The 25,619-nt window shown below is 34.5% G+C and overlaps 1 protein-coding gene across 4 annotated transcripts in view; it reads right to left on the bottom strand.

Annotated features, from left to right (window-relative positions):
* The window catches only part of TAOK3 (TAO kinase 3), a 146,659-nt gene that overhangs the window by 43,721 nt on the left and 77,319 nt on the right, over positions 1 to 25,619 (bottom strand). For all 4 annotated transcript variants that reach the window (XM_074356098.1, XM_010963618.3, XM_074356100.1 and 1 more), the window contains 8 exons: positions 25,169 to 25,270; positions 22,374 to 22,419; positions 21,379 to 21,475; positions 18,589 to 18,702; positions 17,326 to 17,417; positions 8,897 to 8,990; positions 7,790 to 7,871; positions 529 to 696 (listed from right to left, as the gene is read on the bottom strand). In XM_074356098.1, the coding sequence (XP_074212199.1) occupies positions 529 to 696; positions 7,790 to 7,871; positions 8,897 to 8,990; positions 17,326 to 17,417; positions 18,589 to 18,702; positions 21,379 to 21,475; positions 22,374 to 22,419; positions 25,169 to 25,270 (795 nt within the window). The remainder of the gene's footprint in view (positions 1 to 528; positions 697 to 7,789; positions 7,872 to 8,896; positions 8,991 to 17,325; positions 17,418 to 18,588; positions 18,703 to 21,378; positions 21,476 to 22,373; positions 22,420 to 25,168; positions 25,271 to 25,619) is intronic.

The raw sequence follows: 25,619 nt of genomic DNA, 5'->3' as shown, positions 1-25,619 counted from the left end.
CACCATAAACTCCTCCTCATCTGTCACTGTCACTTTCAATGAGAAGCACTGTATTGCAAATGTACCTCTATGGTGTTTCTCAAGTGTTCCTTTCCCCCCATTCCCACAGACATTGCCCTTATTACCTCTTGCATGGACTGTTATCCAGAATGTCACCCATTCAAATCTATCTTACACTCTGTTGCTGTGATGATCTTCCTAAAGCACAACATTTTCCTGGGTCTAAAACGCCCTATGCCTGTCCATCAAAAACTACCCACCTCTTCACTAATCCCCACCAGCGGATGACTTATTCTCTCCCCACTACGGACCCCTGCATAGTGTTATACCTCAATAGCATTTTTCATATTTTGCCTTATATAATAAGACTTATTTTATGAATGTCTCTTCTGCGAGTCTGCATGTCTCTTAAGGCAGAGAGCATCCATTGCACTGTTACCTCCAAAAGTGTTTTTCATGATGCCCACTCCAGAACTTTTTTACTTTGTAGGCACTCCGTGAGCACCAGCTAAAATGAACTGAACCTACTTCTTCATCCTCCTGTGACTCATTCAAGGGTCCATTTCGTGTCTCTTGGAAAAGGATTTTTTTCATTTTCCGGTACTGCAGGTTATCCAACTCACGAACAGCATCTTTTGTCCTTTGTATGAGGTCAATGAGGACACGTATAGGCCGGTCTCGTCGAACAAAGTCATGCTGATTAAGGGAGGAGAGAACACAAACTGATAAGGAGGAAACATATTTTTAGGTGTAAGATTAGACATAAAAGTAAATACACATGAAACAGTCCTGTGGATTTTGCACAAATGAGATCTGATTTTCATTTCATGTAGCCTCTCATCTTGTATAATTGTTATAAAGGGAGAACTATGCTTTTCTCTTCTTCCTCAAGCCCCATTTTGTGAACTTTGTCCTAGAATTTACTTCAACATTCTTGAGGTTTACTTTACCTTACAAGTAATAACAATGACTAAGACTTTAAATAGTAGCTGAGAGGCTTGTGACTTTCAACCTCAAACTAAATAATAAGCAAAAGCAATGCAGAGTACAGACTATTTTTGTTATAATCTGCCCCGATCCTCTTCCCCACCCTACTCTACCCTTTTGAAAACAGACTTGTGTATGTTTTGTCTTCTGTTTCTGTTGTCACCTTTGAAAATATGTCACATTTGAAAATATGGCTGCTGTTCCATTTACCCAGAGGTCGGAATTCTGGCAGCTTCCTCTTAGTTCTATAGAACCAGAACTAAGGGATCAGGGCCTCTGAGGAGTGAAAATAACTACCCCAAAGTCTATACACTTTTCTTGGAAAAACAGGCTTCACCTTCAATATCATCAGCGATCTTTACATATTCTGATTTCCTGGTTTCTCAGCTTACAGTAGTTTAGAAAAGGGGGAATAAAAGTAGGAGAATAAAGGGTTGAGAACTGTTAGAGGGTTATTCGGCCTAGAAAGAAGAGTTCTTTGAAAGTTCTCTGACTGCCTGATGGTAGAGAAAGAGGGAAATTCCATGACTAACACACCAACTGACCAACCCAATAAAAATGAACTAAGGTTTGTGGGCTATTTTGCAAAGGGGCAAATGCCCTTCATACAGTCCTTTAATACTCCAAGAGATCATGAAATGCTACTGTTTCGGAGCCACCAGCAAGTGAAATTATGTTCATTATGCTTTCTTTAAGAAGGCAGGAAAGCACAGCATATATTTTGACAAGACTGCCACCGAAAATGATTAAAAGTAGGAGGAAGAAGTTTTGTTTTTTAAAGGAAAAGGTTCAGTTACGTAGAAAATTCACTTAGGTGAAATCGTAATTTGAAGATGCTAGGAGAGTGAGATATAATGTGGTAGGCCTTAGATGATGGAATGGATTTAATTTCTTTATAGGTTAAAAAGATATAAAAGAGGAGCAGGATCGCTGTGAGAAAAAAAAAGCTACACCTTTTTCTTTCACCCTGACTTTGCTGTTCGGGGAACTGTAGCTTTTGCTACTGTTTTTTGTAAAAATATCTCTTCCCCTGCAAAGAGTCCTTTCTGAAAATGAAACCCCGCTCCTGGAAGTAACTGTAGCCTGCATATTTTAAGAGAAAAACGAAAGGGAGAAAGTAAATTATTTTGCTACTTGAGTGCTTGCAATTATACAAAAGAGCAAATCAGTTTTCAGTAAATCTCAAGCTATAACCTAAGATACTGAATTTTTAGAGCAGGAATAGGTCTTAGAAACTCTTTTATTTCCAAGGTGAGGAATTTAGTCCCAGAGAGGTTAAGTGATTTACACAGCTGAACAGTGGAAGAGCTGGGGCTGCAACCCAGGTTTCCTTACTTTGGAGTGTGTTTTCTGGTGGCCTGCCACAATTCTCTTCCTAAAACATAGGTCTGATCGTGTCATGCACTGTGACAGATACTGTGTCCCCTTTATCCTCCATTCCAACCTCTTTTCCTTGTCTTCCGTTACTGTGAGCACTAGAAAGTAAAAGAGCTGGACTCCAGCCTTCTCTGCAGTTAAGAGATAACAATGTGATCAGGTTCTGGCCAATGAGATAAAGGCAGAAGCCCCTGAGGAAGGCTTTGTTTTCTAGAATAAGAAGTAAGGCACAGGACGAGTAGCCATTTTGCCCTTTGCCCTGCCTCCTTTCTCCTGCCTGGGATAGAGACTTGAGTCTTGGAGAAGCAGGAGCCATTTTGTGACCAAGAAGATAAAATCCACATGCTACGGATGGTAAAGCAGGAAGACAGGAGGAGCTGTTGAGCTGCTTACAGCTCTGGACTGCTTCTAACACCTTCTTTCCCAATGTCCTGGACCTCTCATTGCATGAGGTAATTAAACCCTTACCTGTTTAAGTGTTTTAAAGCTGATACACTCATCATCTTAAAAATATTTCACTGCCACCATTGTAAAGCCTGGCCCTTTACAGGCCCTTTATATTCCTGCTTGAATTTCTAGACTCCAATCTAGTCACCCCTACTCCTCCTTCCCACCCAATGCATAGTACATTCTAGATCATTCTTGCCTCATGCAGTGAGTTTCACACCTGCACATCTTTGCTCTGACTGTTCTCTTTGTCTGCAATTCTGTCTCTTCACTGTTCTCCAAACTCATACAATTGGAAAGTTCTCAGACCATTTTAAAGGAATGCTTTTATTGTCCTTGGAAATATGTTTACTTTGAACATTTAAATAATACAGAGAAATCCATAAAAAGAAAGTAAAAGACAATCACCCCAAATTCCACCACTCAGAAATATTGTTAAGTTATGAAATGTCATTTTAGACATTCTCCACTCCCTCTCACAATGATGGATACCTAGAAATTTTACATGAGAAACTTATTATACAAAGCTAATTTAAAGAATAATCTATTAAATTAAGGTATATTTGAATTTAATAGAATTAGAAGAGACTGAAGTAAAATAATTGCTTAGTTATAATTTCTTCACTAAGAGTTACCAGTTCCTAAAGGTCCTCTAAAGTTAAGGGGGATAAAAAGATTATGAAAAGCTTTAAGAGATTAGAGTTACTTAAAAAAATATATGTGTATATATATATATATCTCAATGTAAGAACTATTATTGACTATCTATTTTGAAAAATAGGAAAATTAGTACATTCACATTTCTTTCCTACCCTTACCTTTTTCTAGTTACATTATTATTTTCACATTGTCAATGTTTATAAAATTTACATTCTACTTTTTAATTGCAGCAGTGCTTTTACTTTAGATCTCTATTTAAATTAATTCTATGTGAAGGTGACATTTTAATATCAGAAAGAAAATGTGAGAAAAATACAGATTCCTCTAAAATACTTGAGAACAACTAGATAGCCAGCTGGTGGAAAAAAATAGCTGAATTTCTTGTAACAAATTTCTGCATTCTGTCCCCCAAAAGCCCAGAATAAAGAATGTCAAAAGAGAAATTAGAAAAAAATATTGCAAGGTCTACCACAAATTATTAAGAAAAAAAACCCAACAACCCAACAAATGGGCAAAAATCATCGAGAGTTCACAGAGAAGGAATAGAAATGGCTTGTCAACATATGAAAGATATGCAGCCTAACTCATAATGAGAAATAAAAATTAAAATGACAGTGAGAAAAGTTTTTCACTGATCTGACTAAAAGTTCAAAAAGTTTTGGTACATGAGAATATTTGTTAATGGGACTATAAGCTGGTGCAACCTCTTTGGAGGAAATTTGGCGATATTTATTTAAATTTAAAATCCACATTCCATGTTTTTAAACTACAATAAACAAAGACAACATTATTTAGAGTAAGTCCAACTATAACTCAATAAAAAAAGTTAAAAAAAAAAAAAAAAGAGTAAGTCCAAAACCTCACAAGGTTACACCTAATTTGGATATTTAGGTTACATCTAAATATTTTCAAAATATTTGGCGATATTCTATCTTTTCATGATTTATTTATTGCTCAATTCCACTTTGATCAGAGAACACACTCTAAGTGACTCCAATACCTCGAAATTTGTTGAGGAGTCTTTAATGGCCTAATATATAGTCAATTTTGGTAAATGTTCATGTATTCTGTTGCCTTTAAGTGGAATGTTCTGTGTATGTCAATTAGATCAAGCGTTTTAGTTGTGTTACTTGGATCTTCTGTATCTGGTGAAACTACCTTCTGCTTTGTCTATCAGTTGTTGAGAGGTATAGTAAATTTCCCACTGTGATTACAGATTAATTTATGCCTCCTTTTAGTTATGTCCTTTTTTGTTTTTTATAATTTGAAGTTATATTATTAACTAAATTCAAATTGAGAATTTGTTTTATCTCTTTGGTGGAATGACCCTTAATTATTTTGACATAATCCTTTGTATTAATCTGAGTCCAACCAATGGTTAAACAGCAGAAGTTTAACAAAGTTAACAGACCTAATAAAGAATTATTATACTCTGAAAAAAAATCCACATTCCCTTTGATTAGCAATTCTACTTCTGGGAATTTATGCTGTGGATATCTGTATACAGGTACAAAATGACACATGTGTAAGGATATTCATTCCAGCACAGTTTGCACTAGCAAAAAACTGCGAACACCAAAAATTACAGTCCATCTCAGAATATAATGGAGCCACTAGGAAGGATGAGATAGCTCTGCATGAAGTAATATGGAACAATACTCAAAATACCCTATAAAGTTAAAAAAAAATTCAAGGCAGAAGAGGGTTTAAAGTTTGCTACCATTGGTGCACAAATAAAAAAGGAATATTTACTTTGGTATGCATAAAAGCTGTCTCTAGAAGGACATGTACAAAACTGGTGACAGTGGTTGCTAACTCTAGGGAAGGGCCTGGAATGGGAAGATTTACGTTTCATACTCAAATTCCACTGTATTTTTACCTTCTGAAGTTTGTACTGCCTATTAAAAATGAAGAAGGTAGTCCCTTCACATGAAAAGCAAGCAAACAAACAAATAAACTGGGGGACAAATTTAAATTCAGTGTTCACCACCAGTCCCTCTACCAGTTTCTCCAGGACCGAATCATTCTTTCTTCCTTGTCCCCTCCCTTTCCCTTTCTCTCTTGGTTTTTGTTTCACCGATAGATTGGCTGGATTTTGTTACTGACCAATTAAGAAAAAGCTTTTAAGAAAAGAAAATTGCCTAAATTTGTGAGGCTTAAAAATGTCAGCTGCCTTTATAATTTAACAGCACCTTAACTGGGTCACAAGTCCTTGGTTTAACATTGTCTTTTCCTTAGAACTTTGTAAAAATTGTTCTGTTGTTTTCTGGTTCTGAGTGTTCCTGAAGAGGCAGATCTGAAGCCAACTGGTTTTTCCACCACAAAATAATTTTTTTTCAACTTGTCTGTATGGATCTTTATTTATCCTTATTGTTTAGGAACTTCATAAGGATAGAATTTGTTGATGACTGAAGATCAGTTTCACCTCTCTAGAAAGGCCTTCCCTAACTCCTTACCTAAAACAGCAGCTCCTGTAGCTCTTTCTCCCTGCCCTTGCTGTATTTTTCTGCAAAAATTTACCACCACCTGACATTATATCAAATATTTGTTTGTTTTCTTACTCCTTCATTAGAATATAAGTTCCATGATGGCAGGAACTATCTTTTTCTTTGTACTGCTGTATGCTTTTCAGTGCTTACAGTAGTGCTTTGGCACAGAGTAGACAATCAGTACATATTATTAACTAAATAGTAGGCTCTCTTGATTTGCCTCACCAAATCAAATAAAGAGTAAATCAAATCAAATAAAGATCCAAACGTTTATTTCCACAGAAGTTTTCTTCAGGTATATCCTTAAATACTTTCTGCTCCACATGTGTCTTGCTTTCTTCTTCAGGAATATATTATATCTCCTCTGCCTTCCACATGTGCCATTTCTCCATAATCATCTTTAGAACTTTTCCTTCTGCATTTAATTTTATTTCCCTAAGATTATCTACCATTGGAAACTCCCTATATAGGTTGGTTTAATGTATTAGTTTGTTACTTATGATATGATTTGAGTCCATGTTTTACTTTTTCTCCTCTATTTCTTTCTTTACCTCTTCCTACTTGCTTTTTATATCCTTTTGTTGTCTACTGCCCTAAAATTTCATCTTTGAATGCTTGTAGTATCTTTCTTTGAGGTTTTTTTCCTCCTTAATTTACAGTGCCAATTTACAAATTTTTCCCTTTACGGCAGTGCCTTTTGTAACCTGCTTGTTTTTGTTCTTATTTTTAATCCTTGCCTACTTCAAAGTAATAAAGAGATTATGCTGTGTTTCTGGGGTTTTGTTTTGTCTGTAGTTCATGCCTACAACATGTGATGGCTATACAACAAAAGAATAAGGTAAGAATCCATTGCCCTATTGCTTCTGTCCCCATATTCTTGTGGTCTATTACTTATAAGAAGAAAAAACTTCCTTTTGGGTAGAAAAACTAGTCAGCTTCAGACCTACCTCTTCAGGAACATTCAGAGCCAGAAAAACAATACAATAATGCTTACAAAGTTCTGAGAAAAGGAAAATGTAAATCAAGAATTTGTGACTTAGCCAAAGAACAATTATAAAAGCAGCTGACATTTTTAAGCTTCACAAATTTAGGCAAGACAATCCTAAGTTTTCTTAAAACAAACAAAGAAACAAAGAGTTGAAAAACACACATGCAGAAAAAGATGAAAGAAACCTGGACTATTTTGTGGCCAATAAAATATATTTTTATTGTAAAAAAAAGACTCCCACACACTTCAGTGATATTAATGGAGCACACTGCTTATGTATAAAGCCTATAATAAAATGTTACATGAAGAGACGTTCAAAAGTGCTATGTTTAAATCAAATGAATGCAGTTAACATGATGCTCTTGACACCAACATGAGTAATACAATGCTATGTGAATGTATGTTTTATATATTTATCACATATCTTCACTGCCTGATGATTTAGCAACAATCTAACTGAAAATCCCAGAGTTTGTGTTTGAACCATTGGCAGACTCTGTCCTGAAAGCACTGTATTAAAGTTCATGCAGATATTAGTCATAGGAACATCACAATGATGACCAGAGCAAGGAGAAATACTCTTTGTCTGTCATAAGGCAAAAAGAGGGGGGAAAAAAAGAAAAAGGGAAAAGACGAGCAAGAAACTATCCATAGGGAATATAAAGCACATACCTTGTGATAATCTTACCATTTCTGTGCCTGGCTACTATTTCGGGATAAATGGCAAGGCAGCATGTTCTAATTCAGTTTGTCATGATGAGCTGCCACAGGAATGATTTACTATATTCTACTACAACATGACTTTAAATCCCCCTCCTCAAATATAAATTTGAAAAATTACCCGTAATAGTTCCGCTGATGTTGGCCTTTCCTGAGGCATTTTCTGCAAGCAGTAATCAACAAATCTCCTAAAGGAGTCTGTCCTGTGTGTGCAAATACATTGAAAGAAAATAAAATCAGGACCTGTAGAACACACTGATCACTTTAAACAATTTTCATCCAAGGGGAAATTTTATATATTTTGGGAGATTTTTAATGAAATATTTTGGAATATCAAGAGAACTGAACCATTTTCAAGTTTAGAGTATCTAAAATTAATTCTTTTGGATAATGAAAGTGGACAGTTTCATGTTGGTCAACACATAAACATATCATATAAGCAAGGTCAAATCATAATATATGTATCAGAAAATGAAAATACTATATTTATATATAACAGTTTTATACACATTTTTCTCCCCAAAGATAACAACTCTCACAGGTCTCAAGCCTATATTCTTCATGACCAACTGGTAACTCTTCCTACACCCACAATCTATAAGCAGGTAGTAAGACTTGAAGCATGAGGGATAGAGAACCTAGGAATATGTTTTCTGGATGAAAATACTTCTCTTAAAAATTCCATTCTGCCTACTCTTCTTTGACATTGCCCTTTTTCTATAATCCTGTGGCCCCAATAGTTATCAAAATGTCATAATTTTCAGCAAGGAACAATAAATACATCTTCTAAATAGAGTGTATATGTTCTGTCTCAACAGATTTAAATATATATGCAGTAAAGACAAAACGACAACTGGAACAATAATTACATCAGAGAAGGACTTTATCTCTGCTGAGAAGTGATAAGATTGAGATGATCAATACAAGACCACTATGACTTAAGAGGGACTAGACTTGCTAGGAAGGTAGCAAGGCATGTAGCCTGTAAAATTTCAGTTACTACACATGTTACGAACACAGTGAGCCATAGTGAGGCAGGAATAAAGAGAACTGTGTGTGTGTGTGTCTGTGTATAGGCAGTTCAGGCCTGTAAAGCATCAGTGTCACTATAACATACAATGAAGGAATAAAATGCTTTCTAGGTCAGATATTTAAAATGTAATTTAATGAAGGTGCCAAAGACATATGATGATTTTCTTAGAGATTTAAAACGATAGCTGAGTCTTACCATTCACTGGACTGTAACGTTGGGGAGTCATTCTGGGCAATGTGATATAAGGCACTCATTGCATTCATGTTGAAAAGAGGGGGCTTCCGTTCCGCTGAAAGAAAGGAAACATGATAAAGCAGTTCCTAAAAATACATCAGGCAGGGAGAGAAATAAGGAACTATGAGCAAAGTCTCACCACTAAATCAGGAGCTCATTATAATCATCACGCTACATAATCCACTTATTTTAATCTCTAAGGTCGCCCAGGATAGCCATTCAGAAGAAGCTGCTGGTCATCTTAAAGTACACTGGCAAAGCTCCTCCTAACAAACCCACTTCGAGAGAGTGAAAATTTTTTTTCTCATTCTTCATATATAATCTTCAAAAGGCTGGTCTTTGTTTTCTCACCATAGGTATGAACATCTTTGTGTGCATGTGTTTTATGTAAAAAAATATGTATTCATTGGAAAAAAATACAGAAAGCACAGAGAAGTAGAATGAAAAAAAGGAGATTATTATGGAATGGAACATCTTAAACATCACTGACATAGTATGGGAGATGAAGTAATTCAGTTCAATAAATACTTTTTGAAGGCTCATCCAGGCCAAAGAACTGGTAGGAGTCGGGGTAGAAGGGGAAAGGGAGGAAGGAAACGGAGGATAAATGTAAGCAAGGCTTGGTCTAGCCCCTTCTAAGGAGGAAACTCAGCAAATCAGATATTTCTTAGTAGAAGATATACTCCATCCCAACCCACACGATCTCGTCTTTGGACTTTCGATCACTCTCTTTTAGTACACTGCTCACTTGGCATGTCCTCTCCTATTGCATTTACATAAAAAATACAGATCTTTTCTCTCAAAAGAAATCATAAGCTCTAAGAGTAAGATCTTATAACCCTAATACGCCTATTTTTAAAAATTTATTCCCGGAGCAGATGTAATAAGATGCTATTCACATATTAGATGCTCCATGTGTTCAGCAAAGGAAAGAAACAAGGTTCTAGTTCTGAGTACAATTAATTTTATGCTATTTATTAGTTATTATGCCATAGAAGCTAAATCACTCTCTCACCGTATTGTGCTTATCCGAATGGATTATTTACATAGTCCCATTCCGTAATTCATAATCTGATCTCAGGTTTCATCAGAACACCTTGGTTTTTAAGTAAAGATTCTTCTATTAACCACTTTCAAAATGGTAAACTGGGCTTATTCTATGCAATTCTGAGAAACAGAACAAGAACTCAGGGCAGAAGTAACAGGTAAGACACTTTCACTCATAAAAAGAAGAACTCATGAAAAGCCAGGGTGGTAAAGCAAAACAAAACGAAAACCCCCCAAAACCCAGAATGAATAATGCTGAGAGTAGTGAACTTTAAGTCACTGGCAGAGTTCCGGCAGAAGGCAACTATACTTATTCATCGGTGATACTTTGGAGGGGCCTCTCGCAGTCTTGACTAAATGATCTCTGAAACCTCTGAAATATTACAGTCCATGATTCTGCAAATTTTTTTTTATTACCTTCTCCAAAGGATACTTTACACTCACCAAATAGATACCAGTACTATAGGGACATAACAAGTGGAAACTTGAAAGTTGCAGTGTGAACAAAGAGATTTTATACCTGTTTCAAATGTAGAAGACAAAAAAATGGCTTGAGTTTTTTTTATTTTATTTTATTTTATTTTATTTTATTTTATTTTATTTTATTTTATTTTATTTTATTTTATTTTATTTTATTTTATCAGGAGATAGATTCTAGAAAGTTTCTAGAGCTTGGCCTTCTGATAACTTCAAGTATTTGAAGCCACATGAAACTAGGAACTCATTGTGGAACCATCAATGGCTTCCCATGATTTTTAGGACAAAGTCCAGAGCCTTAAACATTGTCTATTGGCCTTTATTAACATGACCCTGGCTACCTCTGGCCCTTTGTTCTCACAAGCAATGCTTCTCCTTCTCTTCTCACGTCATCTTTTGCTTCACTGAAAAAACCCAGCTCAGAGCCTCTCACAAATGGTGCTTTCTCTGTCTGGATTCCCCTCTTACTTTCGCTCCCTCAACATGACCTGATTAATTCTTCCCAATCCTGCAGGTTCCACCTTAAATATAATTGCACTTGGGCATTAACTTAATAAATATTTATTCAAGGCTTCTTACATGCTTACAATCACTTCCTAAGGGAAGCCTTCTCTGACCTCTCAAGACTGGGTCTCCCATTAGATCTGTCACTGCAAATTACAGTCCAAACTTCCCACCACCTATCACAACCCTAACTAATTATTTATGTAGTTCTTTGCTAAACTTCATGAGGGCAGGGACAATGTCTACCGTATTCACCTTCGCATTCCCACTGCTGGGCATGGCACCTGGTTATATATATTTTGGTGACCCCAAAATATCTATCAAGTGAATAAGTGAAGATAAGGCAAATTAAGGCAAAGAAGAAACTGTCAACAAATAAAGAATCTTTGTGCAGCAAGAAGTCAAAAAAATGAATGAGAAGTGACTAAGTCTTAGGGCTTACATTATATACTGTATAATGGCCTCATTCACTGTCACAAGGATAGGAACCCTCTCACTCACTGGCAAAAGGTATACAATTCAAACTGCTCAGAGCAACACAGAATTACATGGGAGAAAGGGCAGAGAAGGGGAACTAAAGAAAGAAGAAATCTTTCTAAAGAAAAGCTAAATATTTTGAAATCTTAGACATTAACTGTTTTCTTCCTAATTCAAAAGAAGTTAACTTTTACTATTTTGTTCTTCAGCCATCTCTCTTTCGTCACGATTCTAATACTTATTCTTTTGAGCCATTCTTTGGACTATAATTTTCATGTGAAACATTTAGAAAGAGAAGGATGAAGAAACAACAATAATAAAACCCAATTCAGTAGTGATAATAAAGGCAGGAGCTCAGACTTGGAGCAGGAATGGTGAAGCCTGTGAGTGTGAACACGACAGGAAGACAGCTGGCCACACAAGGGGTGAGATGGCTCCTGGAGAAAATCACAGGACTGAAGGTATTCCAAACACAGTACACAGCTCTACGGTCTGAGATGCATTCGTTAAGTGTCAGTTTCAGATCGCCTCACCTATGTTCAAGTCCTTTGCTACAGGTATTACATCAATCTTCTGAACCATGGTGACAGGGATCAGTGCTGAGCCAACCAACATACTACAGAACAAGGGCTGGGAAAGTATGGCCTCCGGGCCAAATTCAGCTAGCAGCCTGTAATGTTTTATTGGAACACAGCCACGTCCAGTTACTAATGTACTGTCTGTGGTTGCTTTCATGCTACAACAGCAGGGCTCAGTAGTGATGACAGAGACTGTATGACCTGAAAGGATTAAAGCACCTACTAACTGGTCCTTAACTGAAAGTCTGTTGGCCCTTACTATAGAATATAATATCCTGCATAGACGCTTCTGTATAAAGAGCAGAACTGAAAGTGCTTCTGAAGCTCCCTTGTGATATGTAACCCACACTTTCTCAAAAGGAAAAAGGTGAAAGCTTAAAAAAGCGGAATTCACAATTTTAAAAGAAAAAATAATGACTTCTACTTAATTTAAAGATAATGACCAAGTTTTTGTGAATGCTCCACGTATGTTTTCTGAGATCAAGGTTCGGGAAGGAGAGTTCAGTGAAGCCTTGGGACATGGCTCTGTTGGCAAACCTCATGCTAAATTGGAACACCTACACTGAGCTTTATTTTAGTGAGGAAGGTCAGAGAGCACCCCTGTCTTTAGATAAATTCTTCATGAAAAGGCAGCTGATTTCTTATGAACAAATGTGGTTGACAACTTTAATAATCAGTGATAATAATAATCATTGCTACCATTTACTGAGCTCCTATTACATGTGAGGCACTCACTTTACGCATGTTATTCATAATTCTCACAGTAGCTTGGCAAGATAAGCATTATCATTCCAATTTCTCAACTGAAGAAACGGGGGTAAGCTAGCCTAAAAAATGAAACCAAGTCACAAAATGGCTACAAAAATTTCAGCCCAGTCCTGTAAGACTCTAAGGCCTGTGTTCTTTTCACTAGGTCTCAGAGCCTCTTCGATAACTCTGTGCATTTTATTATCTGTAATATTGATATTTCAAGATGAGAAAGAAAAACAGAAAGAAGCAGCCTTACAAGACTAAATATACCCTTGTCCCCTCAACAGACTTCAGAACATTCATTTATTAACACAAACAATGAGTGACAATAATAAATATGGAAGAAGAAAATTCTAAGCAGGGAAATGACATAACATTTATGCTTTTTATCCTTTTTTAAAATTTCTGAACACAGTCAATTCCCTGTCAGTGCTGATGAACCATTTGCCAGCTTCTACCATAATCTTTGCTGGTCTGTAGTTTAAACAGAAGAGCATCAGATTAACTTATCTTGAAATAGTCTTGAATAATAAAATATCTTGTGACTAGACAATTTCAATGTATAAGAATTTCCCAAGGATGCATGCATTTAACTAATTCTTTCAGTGGAAGATCAATTTACCAAAAGGTAATTTGTAAAGCAGGTTTCAGCACTTAGAGACCTTAGAGTTTGATCCAGGAAAAAGGGACAGGGACAATAACATTATCACCTTCCTGCTTTGTGATGTTACCTCAGTGATTCAATTTCAGACTACAGGGCATTTTAAAAATATACACTGTTACAGAAGAGATATCATAAGGAAAGGGGACAATGTACTGTTCAGGTACTATCCACAACTTCACTGTAATTTCAACATTAAAAGTACCATTTAAAGTATACTGTAAAATACCTAGAATTTCAAACATACAGAAAACTTAGAAAAATCATTGCTTAGGGTTATATATGCAGCAGTTTAACCACATTTCATGTAAAAAAAAAAAAATAGCCTCCTTTTATGTGTCCATTAAGATTAATGCCAAGGAGACAGAGATTTATGGTAAAGCAGACAAAAAGTACTGTATGGCTTATTATATTATCAATATAATACAATTTGAATAATTGCTGAAAATTTAAATGTCCTTGGTAACAATTTTATTTGATGAATGTTAACTGAGCATGTACTATCATCTTTTTCTGAATCTAAGATGTCACTGACAATAAGATGCATTGCAATTTAAGAAGCACCACTATTTTATGTAGAACTTAGAACAAAATGCTGCCAAATATAATTATAAAATGCTATTGCCTGTAAAATACCACCCAGTTTTAAAGAGATGTTAAAATGTAAATTAAAAATTTGGATGAAATATGAGATATACTAGGATTGTGCTGATTATGGCTAACATTTACTGAACATCTACTACACACCAGATATAATAATAAACACTTCAAGTCCATATTTGCATTTAAGCCAGATAATTCCCATAAGGTAGAGGATCTTACTATGCAAATTTTATAGTTAAAATAATGTGACTAAAGTCATGCAACTAAGAAATGGCAGAGCTGGAATTAGAATTCAAGTTTATCTGACTACTGAGTCTGTGCTCTTAGAAGGCATAATTTGATACTATCATCTATCAGTTTGAAGGAATAGTGGTTGTGGAAGATAAGACAATTTGGGAGAAGGCTACTTTGTTCTTTGATTCAGTAAATCATTTTATAAAAGGTAATCAAAGTTGGGCTGATAGAGAGAGCAATGTTTTATACATATTTAAATTCATTTTTATAACAAGGTAAAATCAGAAATTAAGCACACACGAGGACTGTCTCAAGAGAAGAAGCACTAAGGTATCTCCTGGGATCTGCACCTACTTTGCTCACGTCAAGCACTGTTTGAAACTCCAGTCATTACGACATCTGAATAGTACAAAAACTGATGTGATGATGATCTTGAATCATCATAAGAGGGTATGTGTCGTTTGCTTTATTTAAGAAAGTTGGAAAGGGCAGAATCCATGTTACATTTTAGAAAGATTTAAGAAAAAACTTGTTAAAACAATGGCTGGGCACTAATTAACTGTAAGGTTCAACTCCGTGGGGACATCCCTTTAAGGTGTTGTAACTGAGCTGCTGCTATAGTTTCATTTTAGAATATAATTTTGGTTCATTTTAGAATATAAATGACAAAAATAGGAATAATCCTACATATGAATGCAATCAGCTGTTTCGAGTGTTGATACATGCCAAGCACTATGTTAAACACTTTACATATGTTATCTCATTGAAGTCTGACAATACCTATGATGTATGTATTGTTATTTTCAATTAGGTGAGAAAACTGAGGCTTAGGGAAGCTTAGAAAATTGTCCAAGGTCTCATAGTCAGAATCAACACGTTACACAACCCCAGAACGGGTCATTCACATCCTAGACTACAAGAATGCCAGCCTGTAGTGCAGCCATACATGATGGTCCTGGCAGCTAAGTATTAGTAAAGCCAAGATTCAAATCCAGGATGCCTAACTGCTAACTCTACGTTACACAGAGAACAGATTTTGATTTTGTTTTTTCCACCAAAGTAATGTACATTGCACAAAATTTCTCTAAGGTATATACTTAGAAGTGAAATGTCTCACTGACATTCCTCCCTCTCATCCTTACTAGATGTTGCCAACTTGCCCTCCAAAGAGGTTATATCAATCTACGTTCCTATCGATAGTGTATAAGAGTTCCTATTTCTTTAGCAGCCTCCTCAAATTTATTAACTTCAATAAAAATTTAAAAAAAGTACCAATCTGTAAGTGTGAAATGGTTTTAACTTGCATTTCCCTGATTACTAATGAGGCAGAGTATCTTCTGATGTTTGTTGTCCACTTAGGTTTTCTTTTCAATGTTTACTGCTTGATCATATTCATTGCCCATTTTTTTCAACTGGCTATCTGTCTTTTTCTTTTTGATAAAGAAACTTGGTAAAGAAATCGTAAGAGTTCTTTATAAATTCTGGGCCATTACTCTGTTGATAAGATATGTTTCGATTACTTTCTATTAGTCTGTGCTTGTCTTTATTCGTATGTGTGCTAATTTTTTGTGGGGGGAGGTAATTAGGTTTACTTATTTATTTATTTAGAGGAGGTACTGAGGATTGAACCCAGGACCTTCTGGATGCTAAGCAAGCACTCTACCACTTGAGCTATATCCTCTCCCTGTCTATGCTTGTCTTTTAATTTTAGTGTTTTAAATAGCTTTATATTTTAAAGTAGTAAAAGTTATTGTATTTGTCTTTTTTTTTATATCGTTTAGAAAAATTCTTCCCTATACTCATAAAGGTATACTCCTAGAATAATAACAAGAATTATACTTACATAGTGCTTATTATATGCCAGGCCATGTTTTAAGTACTTTATATATATTAATTCATTAATCTTCATTATAATAGCCCCTACTTCATAGGACTGTTATCTCTATATTATAGGTAAAGAAACTGGGGCATAAGGGAGCTTTTCCTAGAAGTTTTATTTTTCACTGCTGGGTATTTGACCAAAATCTGGAATTTATTTTTGTATATAGCATAAGCTACAAATCTAATTTTGGTTTTTATCATATAATTACCAAATTGTCCCATTATTAATCAAATAGGCTATGTTTTCCCCACTGATCTGTAATGCCTTTTCTGTGTTAGGCCGAAATCTGACTTATACATGAGTCTGTTTCTATTGGATATTAATCTAGTCTGTTCTACTGGATATTAATCTTTCCCTACACCAATATCACACTGATTTAATAATTATGGTAGGGAGTCTAGTATAGTGATTCTTCTGTCCAAAAACTGCCTTGATTAATTAATTTTGGCCCTAGCTTTGAATCAAATTGGTAGCTTGAAATTGGCTATGATCGGAATCTTTACACCAAGGAAATCAGCAAATGCTACAAATTAGGGCTTTTTGAGCTTCCTTCTACCTTGCCCCAGGATAGTCATTGGTTAAATTTACCAGCATACCACTGCATAAAGGTAACTTTAAGGTATGTTAAAGTTCAAAATATACAACTAGACAACAGAGATTCTATGGTACATGAGATAATTTGAGATAACAGCAACAATATGTGGGGTACAACTTTAAAGCTGGGAGTATACCCTAATACGAAATTTTCTCTGGGTTGCTCTCTATTATATGGGTCAGTTTTCAGTCAGATCTTCGATACACCTGCTATTACTTTTTCATATTTCCCTTATATAAGCTGGAATATAAATTAAGTAATGAATATTAATGTGAAGAAAGGACATATATTATGTCCTTATGGTATGGAGAATGGATACTTTTCAAATATTAATACCAATGTATATTCTTACATTTGTTAACTGTTGTATCTGCTCAAACTTTTTCTTAAATTAATAACATGAAAACATAGCAGAAAGAAAGCAATCTTCTGATGTTATACCAAAGCACAGAAAAGATTATAATAAATTCACATTGCCTAGAATACATACAGCAGTAACTCACTAAATAATAGCTGGATGAATGAATGAGTAATCATAATGAGTGATTCTCAAAAGTACAATGAAAGCAACTCTCTACTTACCCATTTCAATACAGGTGATTCCAAGCGACCAAATATCAACTTTCCCATCATACTGTCCTTCATCCATAGCTAAGATCACCTCTGGAGCCATCCTGCCAAACATAATGTGCAAAACTCAACTTGAAAATTAAAAACAAAATTCACCTAATAAAGTGAGTCAGTGAAATAGCTGTTTTTGAGCATATTTTAAAGATATGATAAAGATACTATTTCCTTGCACAAATAATTTGGAAAAACATTATTCAAAATATAAACAATATACTTGGTGATTTACATGAAACAATACATTATTTTCAATAGATCATGGTTCCACCAGTTACTAGTGTTTGATCTTGGCTAAGTTACTTAATCTTTTTGTATGTCAGTTTCTTTATCTGTAATGTAGAGAGAATTTTAGTAGCTACTTCAGAGAGATTTGTGAAGAATTAATATGTATGAAACACTGAAATAGACAACATGGAAAACACTTCATGCAACTACATAAAGCAACATAACCAGATATTTCAAAGATGTTACAAGTTCAAAAAACAAATATACAGGCTATAGTAATGGATATGACTTTGTCCATAATGGATTTTCATTAGGAGGGTAAGGGTCTCCTAAATTTAGTATGCTAGTTTAATATGCTTTGTTCTCTTATTAGTATGTGTAACTAATTGCTTAATAAGTACTATTTGATGATGGAAAAAAATTCAAATAGTAGTTGATTTTTTTTAGTAGGTAAGTAATTTTCCAGGGCCATAAATCATTCTCTAAGGTACAGTGGAATTCCAGTGTATCTCTGAAAGAAAGGATAGGCGTCTTGAATAGAATGGGGTGTATGACAGAATGACAAGCGAGGTAAAGTATCAGAGAACTCAACAAAAACAACAACCTAGATTTCTTTCATTGAAAGGTAAAATTCATGCTTGCTGGCTAGTTAGAGAAGGTTAAAGAAAAGAGTCTAGAGACTCTGCCTAAGGAGAAAAGTTCAAAAGAAACTTCAAATGAAATCTAAAACCTGAGCTTGGTCAGTGAGTTGATAATTCTACTCAGTTTACACACAGTGACATCAACCTTATTTGAACAATTTAAAGTCACTGGAAATTTTATACTAACTCAGAGTGTTTTTTTGCTAGTGAGTTTTCTCTCCTAGGAAATGAAATCTCATTTGAGGCACATAGTGAGACACTGTCAAAAAACCAAACCAAACCAGTGCTATAAGTCCATCTTGTTTGTATACGCATATTTTAAAACTTTGTCATGTTTTCTAATTCCACATACCAGTAAGGTGTGCCCACGAAGGAGTTGGCAGGAGAAGCCATTGAGGCAGATCCAAAATCAGCTAGTTTCACCTGACCTGGCTCTGTTAGTAGAATATTTCCTGCTTTAATATCCCTATAGGAAAAAATAAGAGGGTTAGAAAACTACTTTTCAATTTTGATTATGGAATAGGTCAGAGCATGCAATTAGTAAGACAAAAGTTTATTTAAAAAACAAAAACAAAAACACCTTGCTCAGGTAGCCAGGAGGGGATTTAGTAATTACTGCATGTTGTAAGGGGGCCCAGATTCCTCGGTGTACTTACTGATGGGTCATAGTAATTACTAAAAGGTAGAGGTTTCTTCAGAGGGAGAGAATACAATGAGAAAAAAGGCAGACATGGCAGACAAGGAAATCTATTCAGTTGCTACACTTAAAAGAGCATATTCTTAATCCAGTCACCAACAGTATTCCTTGTGCTGGGAAAACTGGTGCCACTTGTAACTGCCGTGTTTGTTTGTTTCTTTTCCAAATTACATGACATTTTTGGAGTCTAAGCAAACTTCAGTGACTCTGTGCATTGACTATCTACCAATAAACCTCAACTACACACATACCTTTTCTTTCTTGCCTGTGACCCTTTCTCTCTGCCTTTAATTGTAACTGCAACTCTAAGGCATTTGAGGGTACATGTTATAGAGAAGGTGTTATTTTTAAAATAACACTGTACAGTAAAAAGAAGACCCTGAAAGATCAAAACAAAGAAGGATTAGGGGTTAGGAGATTGCATTTTTATTGAATCATTACAAAAAAATCTCAAGTGGTTACTACAAAAGCCATTAGATATTTTATGCAGCAAAAAGTTTTAAAAATATGATTTAAAAAAATTCAATCTTTGGTATGAAAATTTGGAGTGAGAAGATGTAGATGTGCCCCTTATTTTCTTTTAAAAAGGCATGAGGTGTAATGAGTACTAGGAACTAAGAATTGTATGTTGATGGGCAGTGGAAAGATAAAGCAGAGGGAATGAGGAAAACTTATGTCCAGTTGAAAATGATAAGGTTCAAATGCTCCCAAAATAACATTTCCAAAAATCTTCCCATGAAAATTCAGTTTCTTTCCTCATGATGACATTAGGCATTGGCAGAGAGAACTAAAAAAAAGCATTATTTATTTCTCTTACAACAGAAAAAGATCTTTTCTCTATTATCTTCAATTAGAACACTGACTTGCCTTTTAAATCAAAATAATAAGAATCTGAAACATGGTATTGATTGATTGATTTTTTTACTTTTTTAAAATTTATTTTTAAAAATGTTTTATTGAAGTGTAGTTGATTTATAATGTTAGTTTCAGGTGTACAGCAAAGTGATTCAGTTATACATATACATACACACATATTTTCTTTTCAGATCCTTTTCCATTATATGTTATTAATACAGTTCCCTGTGCTATACAGTAGGTCCTTGTGGTTTATGTTTTATAGATGGTAATGTGTGTGTTAATCCCAACCCCCTAATTTATCCCTCCCCACCATTTCCCCTTTTGGTAACCATAGTTTGTCTTCTATGTCCATCTGTCTGTTTTTGGTTTGTAGATAGAATTTGTATCATCTTTCTTAGATTCCACATATAAGTGATAACATGTGATTTTTATCTTTCTCTGTCTGACTTACTTCACTCAATGGTATTTATTTTTAAATAAAGAGTATTCCTTAAAAGTTGTCTTGTCTTTTCAACTCCTTTTGCACATTAAAGAAGATATATGTACATATTTTAAAGTTGTGAAATTCATAGACATTATAGTTAAATTAATTTTATCAATATTTATTAGATATGGTTAGGTTCATTCTTCATCCCTATGAAAAAGCGAAATTCATGACAGGAATTTTGGTCTGCCTGAATTAAGGAAGTTTCGTTTTGTAGTATGTGCTGGTAACTGGTGATGGCTATTCTAGGGTGATTAAAACTCTAGCAAAAGGAGAACCTATGACGTAATAGTTTCATTTCTTCCTAGTAAATGTAAAATTTTCCTCTTCTGTTTTTGAGCCATCTCACATCCTTTATGCCTACCTCATACTCCACTACTTGGCCAACATTCATTAAAGTAACAGTACCAAAAGTTCCTTAGTAAGAGAAGAAAAGAATGGTAACAGCATCTTTGTTTAGAAGTTAGTGGTGGGAAGTAGGTTGGAGAGAGGAGAGTGGGGTTGTGGTAAAGAAAATATAATTTAGAGGGAAGCCCTGGATTAGGAGTTAGAAAATTTGACTTTCAATCTTTTTTCTTCCCAGTCTTTATCATATAAATGCTAGGAAACTATGGTCAAATTATTTAAATCTTGCTGAGTCTCACTTTCTTCATTTGTGGGAATAAACACGATAATAGACTAAAGAAATGCAAAAAATTTTAAAAAATGATAAAACAGCATGTATTTACATAAGACTGACTTGTTATTTGCAATAGGAAATGGAGAAGAAACTCAGCTAGGAAATAAACATATGCAAGAAGGCTAATTTTTCCTTTTCTTCTTGACAAAGTATCAAAAGGTTGCTGGGCTCTTTCCCTGCAGTTGTGCCTGGAGAACAGTTACCCACAGAACAGAGGCGTAAGTCTTTGTGGATATATGGGAGAGGCCAAGAGACAGGAACTAAATTCTGGCAACGTTACTCCACATCCAGAAGTAGCAGCTATCTATTTGCTTCCCATATATCCTTAGGAACCCTAAAAATTCGAGCATGCACTAATTTTCAAGGTTCCTTGAACAGACAGTCCTGTAACCAAAATGAAAACAGAACTGGTCTCTAATCTTACCTATGAATCAACGCATGAGAATGCAGGTAGGCTAGCCCTTGCAAGGCACCATGAGTAATGGCAGCAATTTCCATTTCCTGAAGTGGTTTCTTATGAACTGAGAAAGGAAAAAAAAAGGCCAGGAGTAGATGATCAGTTTTATTCCTGTTTGTATTATCTTATACAGCTATACCAAACTGAATTATATACTTTCTTAAATGACAATTTGGGAACACATTCACCTAAATATACAGGATATATATTTTCAATAGAATAGCAAAAAAAAAAATAGATAATAAGAAACTCAAGTATAAAAACAAACCCCTTCAAAATAAAATAAAACAAAGCCTGATAGTCACTGTAGGGAATTGCTAATTTACTTGTCAGTTGCAAGTCAAAGCCACCCTGATTCCAATTGGCCAGACCCAAATTCACCAGTCCCTCTGACATTTTAAATGCCTAGAGTGTTTTAGACTGCATTATTCTCCTCTGCCACAAACCATCTATAAGTACCCCTTCTAACTACAGGTTTTCATTATTTGTGAAAGCAGCTAATAAGCAATTTCTATTCAGAGATCAAGGAAAATATAAGAAAGTTTTTTTTTTTTAAATGTAAGATTTTAACATAGCCTCTGGTTACAACAGTGTCTGCAGAGGAGAACTGGGTCAGTCAAGAGATTTGGAAGGGTTAAATATTAATATAATTTGATACCTTCTACCTCTATTTCATACATACACATGAAGTTGATGTTTCTGGCTACACATACCCAAACATTTCAGTAGTACCTGCCCTGGGTGGGCCATGGACTAAAACAGTGGGGATGGGGGTGGGGGTGGCTGCTAATCAGATACTTTCAGTGACACTGCAGAGATAAAGTCTCCATGGCTTATCTACACAAACGTTAAGTCTAAGTCATTAACCATTTAATTTGCCCACCATGTGCTTTAATATAGGAACAGGTAACATTCTGGTCAAGGCAGAACAGGAAAGAGGGGAATAGTGCTTTTACCCTTACCTTCTAACAAATCAGAGGCCGAGCCTAAGCAATATTCCATCACCAACTGAAAAAGATTGAAATAATAACCAGAATAATAAAGGTTAATAAAAAGCTGCTAAAATCAATCAACTACCAAGGAACTAAGACTACTAGTAGAATAAATTATCTAATCTACCTGAACCTGATTAAATTTTGGTCATCTGGCACTCATAATTGATTTTTATAATTTTTTCATCTGTTTTTGTTATTTCCTATTTGGAACTGGAATTGGTCTAAGACTAAACAGGGACTGAATGTGGAAATAATCACTATAAACGGTCAAGGTGAGTGTGCCAATTTATCTATTTACTAATTTCCACATCTTACTTCAAAAGGATTTAAGGTGGCTAGGTTGCACTGTAAATTAAATTTTGTAACTTAGAAAGTGTTAACCAAGTACGTAAGTCAGTAAAATCTACACTGGGAAATATTAGTTAAATAAACCAGTAAGTAGCAAATTCTTTACTTTCCCATTGTAAAAAATTCTAAACAAGAAAATATTGGTTAGAACTCAGTCTAAAGATGCAGTCTGGTATGTATTATTAAGTTAGCTTGAATTCCTGAGAGAGATGAGATATTTAAATTTATGCCCTAAAATATTTCTAGGATAATATTATTAAAATAATATTGTTACTTATTGGGTTTGCAATCTTGGGAGGCTTTTTAAAAGCAAAACTAAGAAAACTCTTTACTCTCATCTTATATTTTTTTAGGTGTCCCAGACTACTGATTTGTAGCAGAAATGGAGTGCTCAGTCTATACACACACACACATACACATACAAGCACACATACACACAAGCACACATACTCCTACACATGATTATCTTGTTAGTCTAAAAAATACAACATGCTTATTATGAAATATAATTTCCTATAATCATATAGACATATTCTTTCCTTTCATTAAAAACAGTTAATGTGAAAATATATCTAGGTATTATATGCCTTACTGGAATAATTTAGAAGAATATGAAATATAATATGTTATTAAAATTATATGTCATATAATATATATTATACATATAATAAAAAGTTATTCCATTTCTGGAATAATCTAAAACAATGTGAGAAACTTACAGGTTTAAAGTTTAGAAACTTTATTATAGTTTTCTGCTTGATATTAAAAGCAAGCAGATTCAGAAACATTATTCATTTCTTATTTTGAAAGAGTCCACCTAAGTGAATATTATAATGAATATCAGCCTTTTTTATTGTCAGCAGATTCTTTGTTTAATTGAAGTATAGTTGATTTACAATGTTTCAGGTTAACATGAGCCTTTTATATGCACAATTTTTTTTTTAGCTTTCTTAAGGTATGATTGCAAACACATTTTTTCCTTAATTTCAATGGAAACATTACTCAACTATATCACTTTACTCTTCTAATTTCTTAAATTGTGTAAATTAATATGTATATATAACTTCCTTAAAGTGAGTATATGGAAAATGGACATAGAAGTTTAAAACCAAATGAAGTGAATATGTCTATAGTTGTTTCTATTTTTAAAATTACATGCTAACTCTGTATTTTTGTCACAAATATTTTTTTCCCAATTATTCCATAACATAAGGGCACCTGAGCTGTGTCTGGTCATTTGCTTCTGACATTAAAAAGCTCTAGTTTGCTCTGCCTTTAAATTATTAGGTCTGCCCTCTAACCTCGCCAACTTCCGCTTTATGGTCAAATTATTTGTGGCTGTTTGTACACATGTCTCCAGCAGCTTAGTTCCCAGGAGCTCCTTCTAATTTGCCTATCAAAATCCTTTGTAGACAGAAACCAGGTAACCAAGCTTATTAGCACTCTATGTAATCTAAGAGTAAATAGGCTTCAAATAAGAGCTCAGAGAATTTTCTGAAGATTTGAAACACATGAGATTTAGCACTTGATTTTGTAACATTTATTCTGCCTGCTCAAAATCCCTTTCTTGACTCCTTCAAGCCAGCAGAGATTGCCAGAGAACCTATTTCCACATAATGAGATACTCCTCTTATTAATTTCTTCTGCTCAGAACAGAAGCAATGGCTCTAGTTATCTTAAGAGTTGCTTGAGCAGAAATGTTTATGTTTAAATATACTGTTTGATAGTCTATCTGGGAACAAAAATTTCATTCCCTATTTTGGACATCATGCACCGGAAAGGACTTGTAAATGGTAAGTATTCAATAAATAATAGTTATAGTGACTACTTTAAATTGGAATGTGCCATTTCATAGAGTACAAAGTACAGCATTTTCTTGTTCTAAACAGTGTCTAATATACTAGTCTAAAATCAAAAATAAAATCATGTAAAATAAAAATATACTAAGAAGATAAAGTGGAATAAAAGACCATTTCATTTTAATCATAATCTAGGCCTTGTTTAGCAAAATTTAGACAGTGATGGTAATTATCAAACACAATTCCAAATTTGGGAGGACTTGGAGTGGGGAAGAGAAATGACAAAGATAAAAATTCTAGGATGAGAATAAAAGGCCCTGTCTTTTACTTTTGCAAATAAATCATTATAAAAACAATGTTAACTTTTCACTATCTCTTTGTTGAGTGTTTATAGAATAAAATTTCCTATAGGCTAGATGTTATATTTAAACTTACAGAATGTATAACACATGGCACACTCTGAGGTAGTAACAAATGTTAAATACCGATAGCAGAAGTCAAATGGGACAGAAACGGGACTGGTAATTTTACAGACCAAAAAGATAGCAGAAAAAGAGAAAAAGAAAAAAATTAATAGGAAAAAAATTAAAACATAATAGAGGTCCTTTGACTTACCCAAGCAGTGTGCTCTTTCAAGTAACAACCTTTGTATTCAATGGTATTAGGATGCTTCAACTGTCGTAAAAATTTCACCTCCTTAAGAATATCTTGCCATTTCTATTGAAGTCAAAGAGAAAATATCATAATTTTTGAACTGAAAATAGTTATTTTATTTTCAGGTATATATATTAATATTCTTTTCATTACTTTAATGAACAAAGAAAATGTTTAATACATGAAGAAGCTATTTAAACTTGTATTATTTCTTGTTTTAGTACATCACCAAATATAATAAATCCATTATACTTATCCATGTTCTAGTCCACAAAATAGTTGATTGAACTAGAATATTAGGAACATTTATTATATGCTCCACAAGAAGGGAAAAAAAGAACTGTGATAAAGAAATGTTTAAAGAACTTTGTTTCTACCATCAGTTTCACATTGACTCGCTTATGTCAGTTTA

The sequence above is a fragment of the Camelus bactrianus genome, chromosome 32, assembly GCF_048773025.1.
Source record: "Camelus bactrianus isolate YW-2024 breed Bactrian camel chromosome 32, ASM4877302v1, whole genome shotgun sequence".
Classification (NCBI taxonomy): Eukaryota; Metazoa; Chordata; class Mammalia; order Artiodactyla; family Camelidae; genus Camelus; species Camelus bactrianus.
Note: the sequence above shows the minus strand (reverse complement) of the source record. Positions and strands in the feature narration are given on the sequence as shown.